Source organism: Drosophila eugracilis, unplaced genomic scaffold (assembly GCF_018153835.1).
Source record: "Drosophila eugracilis isolate 14026-0451.02 unplaced genomic scaffold, ASM1815383v1 contig_1897, whole genome shotgun sequence".
Classification (NCBI taxonomy): Eukaryota; Metazoa; Arthropoda; class Insecta; order Diptera; family Drosophilidae; genus Drosophila; species Drosophila eugracilis.
The window spans coordinates 663046-673648 of NW_024572751.1; the positions used below are offsets into that span (position 1 = coordinate 663046).

At 44.9% G+C, this 10603-nt stretch overlaps 1 protein-coding gene across 1 annotated transcript; it reads right to left on the reverse strand.

Annotated features, from left to right (window-relative positions):
• Nucleotides 1-6647: 6647 nt before the first annotated feature.
• LOC108114935 lies at nt 6648-9147 on the reverse strand. The gene is made up of 3 exons (XM_017226120.2): nt 9065-9147; nt 7383-9011; nt 6648-7333 (listed from the first exon to the last, which is right to left on the reverse strand). Exons 1-3 carry the CDS (start codon nt 9065-9067, stop codon nt 6686-6688), a joined length of 2280 nt encoding a protein of 759 aa, XP_017081609.2. The 5' UTR covers nt 9068-9147; the 3' UTR covers nt 6648-6685.
• Nucleotides 9148-10603: the final 1456 nt, after the last annotated feature.

The window sequence follows — 10603 nt, forward strand, 5'->3', positions numbered from 1 at the left end:
ACTGTGATGTAATCTGATTTCTGATCCTTACAGAATGTAACTGAGAGGGAGTTTCTCCTAATTCTCAAAACTCATTGGTAATATTTCACTTTATTGGTAACCAAACTTACTAGTTTGTAGCCAATCTAACACCACAAACTTCAGATATTTTAAAACATTATTTTTCTGGAAATTGAAAGAGAATTTCTTGATATTCGTCTGGCAACTACATCAGGATGTTACCTTGAAAACTTTTCCAAAGCCAGTAAGTTTCTTTTAGTTTACCCCCAAAACATGCTCTAAAACCCAATTAACTGAACTGATCTGATTACATAAGCTGCGTTGCATCGAAACTTTATTTAGATAAATTGGATTTCCTGGTTTGGTTTGAATTTCCGAACCTTGGACTGGTTTCCATCACCGTCGATATGCTTCCCACACGCTGTTGAGAGGCGTTTCATTCCGGTCGTTCCGTCTTAATTGACATGCAAATGGAAAATGGAATCCGCGGATTTCTGATCTGTTAATTAAACGCATTTTTTACGGCCCTGCTGATCCGGATGGCCATTTTAATTGACGGAATTTTGTCATGAATATTTATTGGTAAGCTTCGTTAATTTGTTTTGATTGGTTCGGCGGAGGCTGGCTGTGATGGGTAGATCAGGTTTCCAGGGGCTAAAAGCCATCAAAACGCCTAATGGCCAACAATTTGCCGGGCTAAGCGATGTTCATCAGCGTTATCACAACAGAGGGCTGCCAAAATAAATTATTAGCCACTGGGGCAGTGGGAAAAAGTGTCTAAGGTGAAATTGTTTTCTGGCGAAAAGAGTGTGATTTATTTCACGAATTTCTTTCGGCGGGGAATTTCGGCTGATTCGGCTGATTCGGCTGATTTCAGTTGATGAAAGGGCCGTCAGAGACCTGCCACGGCTATTAAATGGCTGAGGGGTGACGGGGGTATCAGGCATATCGGGGAGTGTGGATAAAGAATAAAACGATTTATGTTTTTTTAATTAACCCAACAATTTGTTACGTGCCTCAAACGAACACACACTCGTCCGCAGACGCGTCTAGGCTAGTCGAGGGGTCGGAGCCGCGACGAATTCATATTTTGATTTATTGAATAGAAATCGATTGGATTAATCGAAAGAAATTATATTGCAGCGGCCGGCTGTCGACGAAATTTGCTCTGGCTGTTGCGGCTTTCTACCGCCGACCTCTCCCTGTCATCGAAAGCCCCTCCCTCCTCCACCGCCTTGCCTCCGTAGAATTGAAATTAAAGGATGAAATCAGCCAGAAAACTGTTGTGGCGTGCAATTAAACTTTTTACCTGGCTTCCACCGGCCCAAGTTGGCCGTAAAACGAGTTTGGCCTGCTTTGATTTCGGTTGCTTTACTGCCAGAATATGCGGGCCCCATATAAGCTTTTGATTGGGAAGAATACCTGGAGAAATGGCAGCCAAAGTTAATTGGTGGCGGTGTCAGGAGTTGCAATTGAAGACAGGAGGCAAATTGGTGGGAACTCGAATTTTGAGTGCTTTTAGATAAAGACAATGTCTAAAGTAGGAAATGAGCGAGGGAAGTATAAATGCTTTTATTCGATAGATGCTTTGTTCTGATTTTGTTTGATTTACAATTGAAGTGCTGTTATTGGCCGATTGATATCCACCTTGCGGAGTTCAATCTAATGAAACTAATGCATGAGCTATCTGTGATTCTTGTGCTACATCATTCTTGTGCTACATCATTCTTGAGTTACATCATATTAACAAATCAGTTTCTGATTTAGAAATGCATGGAAACTATCTCCTTTCGTTTTAAGATCATAATTTGATATGACAAATACTACCTTAACTTGTAGACGTAAATCGTGTAGAATAGCTTTCTAAGCAACTAAAACAGAGCCCTTATTGTGCTTCCTTCGAATACCCAAAGAAATACGTGAAACGCACTGCTGCTCTAGCTAGCTATCCCCCTCCTGGTGGCAAACCTTATCCGGGAAACACATCAAAACATTGGCAGACTCCGCTCCCATGGCCGGAGCCCAGAACCAGAAACCTTTAAGCAAATCAAGCCACGACCACACAACAGCCAAACAACGTCGACAACTGACACAAACCAACAGGCAAGAGCCCAGAAAATGGCCAAAAGCGAGAGGGAGACGCAAACTTGTTGACACACGGCCCAAAAACTTGGCTCTGTCGTCCAGTCTCTTTCTGGCCCAATACTCCCGATAGGCCCCCTCCCTCGCTCGCTCACTTTCTGTGTCGGTACAATTTAAGTTCCAATAAGCGACTATTTGTTGCAATTTAAGCTGAACGCGTTTGTAAATTGACGACGGAAACTGCCGTCGACCGCGACTCATGGACGGGCGGTGGAAAGGCCATGGAGCAGAGGGGGCGGGGCACTGCATCCAACTGGGAAATGGGCAGGTAAGCCCCCAACGAGTGACAGGGCCCCCGGACGTTTAAATTGAGCCAACGAACGTACACATGCCGCTCACAATTCCCAATGCGCAGTCTAATTTTCGGGTTTCCACAAACGGTAAACATGGCCTGGCACTCAAATTACATAAATTAATTTATACCAGCATTGGTTCCTAAGCTGATTTATCCACTCTTTCTGTTTGTTTTCACTCGAGGCACTCTATTAAGCCTTTTTTCGGCCCGCTTTGCGCTTTTGTGGCCAACTAATTTTTGCGGTTGTCATTTTTTAATTGAATTATTTTCATAGTTGTCTGGCGAACTGTTGCGGTCGGTAATGAGAGTAAAAGTCGGCCGAACCGGAAACAATTAAAATAGTTTTGTTCCCTCTATTTTTTAGGCCTGTCAAAGTGTTTTTTGTAAAGCTCCTTTCGGTCCTTTCAAAAGTCAATTTAAAGAATCGAAATAAATTGGGCAGGAATTCGTTCATTATTTGTGTGTATATCAACATGTCTTATCTTTAGTTTCAGCTGCAAAAATCAATAGCTGTCAGGTATTTAATATTGCTTTTGATTTTATTATTTCATTTATTTATTTTAATTGTGGATTTTCTAAGTAACTAAAAATGAGATACTACGGGAAAGGAAGTTCTTAGTAAGCTAGCAAAAATCTGTTTTCTTTGTCTTCTCAGTCTTTTGGGGAATTCCCTCTGTTGAATCAAAAATTCTATTCATTTAATCACTTTGATCATCGCGGCAGAGGAGCACAAAAGCCTTCAAAACACTAGCTAACAAAAAGTCCGTTTAACTGCCTGACTAACAGCATATGTTGCCTTTAAGTAATTACATTTTCAATCTAAAAAGTACTTCGTTATTATTGGTTAACTCTCTTAAAGGCGTACAGTAGCAGTAGGTAGTTAGTAACTCTTTCCAAAATGGCACCTCAATTAACTTGGTTTTTGTAGTGTAGTGTAATACAGGCCCGAAACCACATTACATTTGTGGAACAACAATCGATAAATGAAAATATTGAAACAGCTTGAACTCGGCGCAGACGCGCTGGCACCACCTCACAGCACATTAACGATAATTTTTACACTTGGCTAATAGTTTTTTGATCAAAAATTTAACGCCACACTTGCGTTACAATGGTTTCTTCTAGCAATGCCGCATTCCCCAGCCGCCGACCAGCGACCACACGCGAGATGGGAGAAACCTTAATTACTTTTCGAAGTGCAACCAAAGATGATAAATTAGTTGGCTGGGAAAGCCAAGCGGATCTCAGATCCCAGATCCCAGACTGTCTGTCTGGAGCGATCGCGACTGGCCGGGCTTATTGAGTTACGAAGTCAGTGGAGGATCATTAAAATTACAGACAGTACCGGCCAGAAACTGGGTTCCCAAGAAATCTCAATGGCAGGGACCATCTGGAGGCCCTGCCAACCAAATCCAAATCCAAATCCCTTCCCCCACTCGCATTAAAAGTTTTGTAATTTTTCAATATTCGCACACAAAACGAAATTAGCTCGTCGGAGGATCGGGATCGGGATCGAGCTTTGGATTGGGTCGGGATAGGGTTCGGTATGGAATTGGTATCGGAATCCCAACGCATGCAAATTTCACAGGAATCAAAGGCAGAAAGATGAGGCAAATACAAATAATAATAAAAAGGCTTATCCCGAGCTGAAAAGTCGTTGCGGCGTTGTGACTTATGGCTGAGCTCTTTTTATGCTTTGGACACTGTTGCTTTCGTCTCGCAGATGCACTGAGAGAAATGTTTTTTCTTAGGGCCAATGCCTATTAGGGATTATATGTTTATGAGGAAAGCAGAAATAACAATCATCTAAGCAGGCAATCTAATCATGAAATCCCAAAGGGATGAAATATTGTAGTTAATTTTGAAATAATAATCCCAGTAGTTTCTTCCAGTGCAGCTTCACCTTTGCGGTGAGCCTCGTTTCGTTCGGAGCATGTGCAGACAGTTGTGAAATTATATTTGCGCACCGTCATGGCCATTGTGTTGCTGCAGCAGGATTGGACCGAAACAGAGGATGGGGACTGGAGCCAGGTTCCCCGCCAGAGTCCACTCCGCTGGACTCAACTCTCGATTTGTCAGAGCAGACGAATAGCCCAACTGCTGGCCAGGAGGAGCTTGGCCATGGCAGGTTGTTGGAGCTGGAACTGGGCTGGGGCAGGGGCAGGGAAAGGGGCAGGACGATGGGAGCTAGCCGCGCATCACCGTCATCGTGCTATTCAAACAAATGATTTACAAAATGTTAAATGAATTATGCATTTTGCATATGCGCCTTTGCAGTTTCGTGCAATTTCTCATATCGAATAGGCTGGGACCCCGTGAACCAGCCGGTAACCAGCCGGCCCAGGAGAACCTGTGCCACTCGGCCACATTTCCCTGGTGTTGGCTTTAATAAATTGGCGTGGGGTGCGCCTCGAGCCGTCCATCCCCTCGCCACCTTCTCATCTCTCCATCATCGTCATCCAATCCGCTGGGTGTTGTTGTCGCAGGCTTGTTTAGGCCATGTCCGTTGCCCAGCCAATGTCATGGCTCTATGCGGCATGCGGCGACTTAAGCAAACACAGCCATTCGACAGCGACTGGCAAAAGGAAGGCAAATATAATCAAGTCATATAAATTGAGTGCATTTTTCACAATAAATTGTCTAAATTGTCTAAATTATGCCGTGCGCGCTCACCTGATGACCACGAAAAGTCACGTGGGCCCAACCGTCCTTGTGGGCAGTGCTAGTGGGAAATTGGAATTGGAAGGGATTTCCACTTGCTTGGATTGGATTAGAGTCGGGAATCACTTCTGCTTGATTAGAATTGTGGTTAATAACCATTTGATAGAGAATCGTTAAACTTTACAAGGAACTGAACTTTATTTATGAGCAAAAACTCCACGAAAGATGATTTAAGAGTGAGAAAATAAAGTTTGGTTATATTAGCAACTTGAAACTACTTCATTTATTTATATGGTTTAGCTTCTACCTTAGCAATTCTTTGGGATATTTCTTGTAAGATATCAAAATGTATACCAAGAGACGTGCTTCCTACGTCACAGACCCAACCAACCCTACGATCAACCACAAACAAGCACTGCACAGTCTCGTAAATTATAAACATATCCAGCCGCACTTCATTATAAGAAAAAGTAGGGAACGAACACAGAGGCATCTCCCCAAAATATACCCACCCAATCGATCCGATCCACTTGTAGGTGGATCAGGCATTAGGCAGGTGAAATACGTTGATGTGCCTTAAAACAATATTTGCGCGGCTGCAGTGGTGTTTGGTTAGCAATTAGGTGCATCCGAGCATGCAGCCCCTGGAGCATAGGCCAGGGACCCGATCCCTGATCGATCATGTAAACAACTCCAGCATATTTAGTATGTGTCAGGGAAATGAATGGCCGCTTCGGGGGACGGGTGAGGGGGCAAGTGCACGCCTAGACTAACAGTAGCCAAGGGCTAATTATGCTCCAAACGGTGGGGGGAGGGGCAACTGCTCCACTCCTAAATACCACTCGATGGCTGCGCCCTTCAGCAAGACACTTGGCCAGCACTAAAGTTGATTTATGCACCTCGGCATTGGGCCCAGAGCACATCCGAGGAAAACCGAACTAGCAGACTGCCAGGCGGCCTGCCATTGCGCTGAAAGTTTCAAGTAGTTTCCACAGCCAGGCCCAGTCTCAGACTCCATTCAAAGCTATTCCAACCTGGGAAAAGTGTTGCATGGGATGAATTATATACCGAGAACTCTCTGACTATTATTTATGGATTACTATGTGGTTTTTTATAGGCCGCTATGAGCGTAAACACTTTATTAAGTTAAATAGAAAAATACTCATTTGAAGTTGGCCTATTTGAAAGTTGCAGTGGGATTATGCGGTTTCTTCTATGCACATGAAGGATATTCTAAGAAATTAGAGAGTTGATTTGAGTAAAAGAAACCTAAAATGTTTTTAAGTGCCAAAAGAAATCGGTAAGCTCAATTCTAAACTATAACACAAATTAAATCTAAGTAAGCTATAACCCTTTGGTACGTATCTGGATTATATTCCTTACCTTATGGCTAGTGGATAGACATTTCTTTTATATATTTAGATCCTTGAAATCCCTGAAACACATCTCTTAATCTAAACATTATAAAGGATATTACCCATCTTACTACATCAGTTCCATTACACCGAATCGTCTGCTGTGAACAAATTTCGATTTATATTCGATGTCATGCGATTGCAGATACAAAATATACATTTCCAGTAAAATTCATTGAAAAGTCTCAACAATCACTTTGAGCTGGCGCTGCAACTTCCTGTTGAACTCCTTGGAAAGCAACTGGCGGTCATCGCAGGGCGGGGTGTGAATGTACTCTTCTGGAGAGTCACCTTCTTCCTCCAAATTTTGCTCATTTGAATCCGTAGCGCAGTCCTCCTTTACTAAGGGCTGCCATTCGGAATTCCGAGCTGAATTTTCACTAAGTCTCCGCAGGAATTCCTCGGCCAGAAGGGCCACGCGATCGGTCCGCCTGGGAACACTCTCATCTTTGACCACCTCCGATCGGCGGGTGAAGATCACGCTGGGCTTGTAGTTAAGCATGCAGGGAGAAAGGGACCGACGGGACCTCAGACTGCTGTTGGCGCTGATGGAGCTGGTGCTCTTCCTGGTGGTTAGTGCTGCTGCCATCAGCTTAGCATGGATCTTCTCCTCGTCATCGGTCAATGTGATGTCCAAGAAGTCGGCATCATCATCCAGAATGATCGCAGGACCCTTAAAATTCTCAGGGATCTCCATCAGGGCCTCATCAGCATTGTATATTTTAAGGCTGAGAAAGCTTTTGGATTTGTCTACCTTTTTTGAAGACGCATTTGCTCCATCTTGGTGGCTTAAAGGTTGTTCACCATCAACACAGACCAGCTAAGAAATAAGAGGATTAAGAGGAAAAGTTTTACAATTTGAATCTTACATGGCCTTGGTCTTTGCTAAGTTGATTTCCTTCTTCAGAGCTGCCTTTCTCATTTTCATCAGAAAGCTTTTCGTTTTCATCGTACATTTCAGGCTCGTGGCTATAGCCGTCATCTTGTTCATCAGCATTGTCATATTCCTTGATCCCATCGGGACTGCTTAGTTCGTCATCGGACACAAACTGATCAAGATCGTTACAGATGTGGCATGCCGCTTCAGTGTTGACACTTCGACCATCTTCATTTGTCGGTTTTCTGTAGTCATCGTTTATGTCGATATCCTGAAGATTGGAATCTCCCGGCAACATTAGGCTTTCGTCATAGTCACTGTGAACTACATTGACACCCGATGCATTCTCTTCCTTATCACTGGACCAACTGTCTTTCAAACTTTCACATTCATTAGCACCATGGGTGCTGTACCGACAACCACCAGACCCTTCGTCAGCCCAGTCCTCGGTCTCATCTTCACTGGGATATTGCACGCCGATGGAGGCTCTTGAACTGCTGAGGGAATCCCTCACCCTCACCTTCGCGCTGCCAGTTTCAGAGGGAATTCCCTGGTAGTCGTGTGTCTTCCGCCTGGTTTTGATGTTAATGGGACTATTTCCACGATCTTGATACGTCTTGGGCTCACTTCTCTGGCGACAATAATGATGATGACGATGGCGTGTGCTGCAGCTCGAAAGATAATCTCTTTGTGAGCGAGATTGCGATGTCGCAGTAGTAGGAATGACACTCCTGCAGTCGCCAGGGTAATCGGATCCATCAGTCACCTCCGTTCTGTAGCCCTCAGAGTGGTATTTTCTCGATCTGGAACACGCAGAGCAGAGACTGCAAACCGAAGACTCCAGAGCACATACGCAGGATCTGGCTTTTTGTTTGGCTTTGGATGTATCTTCGGAATACCTATTATCGGAAGGATAGGAATACGAATTCCTCGAACCTTGATTTAACTCACAGCAGAACCTTTCTCGGGGCTCCGTTTTATTGGAAGGCCCTTTGATTGGTTTTGACTTAAAATCTTTTTGGTGTCTTCTCTGCCCATCGAAGTCAGGTTCTTCTATCGATGAACTTTCGTACTCCCGGTATTCCCTTTCCCAGTTACTGGAACACTCCGATTCCAGACTGCTCTCGTAGTTCCCACTTCCTGGTCCCCTGGAACCGGATGCCTCAAAGCTCCTGTGCAGCTTAGATGCGTTGATGCAGTAGGTCCGACAGGCCCGCTCTGCCTTCTGTTGTCGTTCCTTAGACTCCTCGAAGATTTCGCTGTATATCTGGCTGAAGCTCTTGGAGCGGTCGGTGGACAGTTGGCTTGGATGGGACCGAGATTGGGACTCACTTGAAATGCATTCTGTGTCCTTGGGCTCCTCGTCGATCTCTTCGTCTGAGTACTTGTGTTCCTTTGAGTGGTTGCTGTGTTCTCTGGTCCTCTGAGAGAAATTTCCCTTAATCCTGCTGGAATATTTGTGACCTGAAGAATCCTGGTCGGAGCGACTGTAGCTCTTCCTCTGGAGGTACTGATCGGAGGACTGCTTAGATCTAGAACCTCCTACTTTCTTGCTGCGATCCCCACCTGAGCCAGGTTCACCTTGATCCTTAGACGGCATCTCATGCTTGGCCTGACGGGACTTCAGTTGGGCCTTAAGATTGGGAATCAGAAATAGAAGATCTTTTAACTTACCATTTCTAATCGAATCTTGTGCTGATCTTTGGTGTAGCCACTGGGGAAAACGGGGAAACGAACTGACTAAACTGACATCTATCGCTCGGCAACCCCGATTATCTGCATCTCCCAGATTTCCCCACTGCCAAGACCTTTGCTTTCAGCAGGCCCATCAATTACTGGGCCAACTCAACTTGGCAGCCACAAGGGAGCCAAGTGGCCATGTGGACCGCCGGCCCGAAAAACAAAACTCAATTAGCTAAACCAACGAAAACTCACTCACCATCTCGAGAACTTCACATTGCCCACACACAACGACCCGCCGAAAAGTGGAAAAAGTGCATCAAGTTTCGGGCCGAGAGATGAGCAGGGAAAGGCCAGGGAATGGGGCGGATTTTTGGGGCAGTGCAACTGCGGCCCCATTAGTGTCACTTAGCAGCTAATTATGCTGCGCCCGAGAATTACTTTTTAATTTGTTGCTCTGCGCCCCGTTCCAAAATAAATAAACTCGCCAGCCAAGAACTTCAAGTGGTTACCGGAGCGGGAGGAGCAGGAGGGGCAGCCTCCGAGACTCAAGTGGCAAATATTTCCACCGCAGTTTTGGCAGCCAGCCTGGCTGCTTAGGTTCCTGCTCCTCGTTCTCTGCTCTCCTTTCTGGGCCCTTGGATCCCTGTCCCTACTTTTCTGCCGGCGCGTGCTATGGGCGTTCACCTTAATTTGTGCGCTGCCTAAGGGCTCGCCACCTCGGAACCTTCGAAGTCTGCAAGCTGGACGCTGTGGAATTCTGGTGGCAAAATGGGCGTGGCCGACACAGAAATTATGTTGTTGGTCCACCGGCCATGGCCAAGCTTTGAGCCGGCTCTTGCCAAAATGGAACTTAGTCGAAAAGGTTTAATTAAAATAGGGAAGGGAATTTGGAATTCATGGAAAAAACCAAGGATTTTGCAGAAAAAGGGAAAGTTTACCGCAACATCACTGTCCTTATAAAAGAATAATAACTTAAAGTTAGTATATATGCTTATGTGTATATCTTTATATATATTTTTGATCAATCTGCTGCTTATTATCAGCAGAGAAGTTCAACATTTTATGCGAAACTTTTGGGAACTTTTAGTTAGCAAAGAACTTTGGAAAAGCGTAGCTTAAAAAGTTGAGTTGGATTCAGTTCTTCCTTTTATACCTTTCTTTTAAATCATAAAAAAATTGTCTAAAAGATACTATAGACGAGTGTTTACTGTTACCCTGTCTTAAGACCTCGAAGATCTATGCCGATCTCGGCTTTCCCTGCATAGTCCTGCGCTTCAAGGAGCTTGTTTACCTTTTGATCTTCACGCCTTCGGTGGCACACGACTCCAGTCGCTTTGGCCATGTCACAAGTGTTAATTAGACAAAAACTAATTAAACATTTTGCGCACACACGCTCTGAAAGGGGGACAGAAGGAGTGGAAAAGGGGGAAAGGGGCTGCGGACTCGAAGACGGCGCCACATCGCCAGGGACAGAGTCGCCTCAATCAGCGAAGAAGGGAGCCGGGGCACTGGGATCCCAAGGCACTGGGG

What these genes read in the sequence shown, in the direction of transcription:
- LOC108114935 (XM_017226120.2), bottom strand. An exon ending in TTAGCAAAGACCAAGGCCAT is followed by an intron (nt 7,334 to 7,382) that starts GTAAGATTCAAA and finishes CTTATTTCTTAG; the next exon opens with CTGGTCTGTGTTGATGGTGA.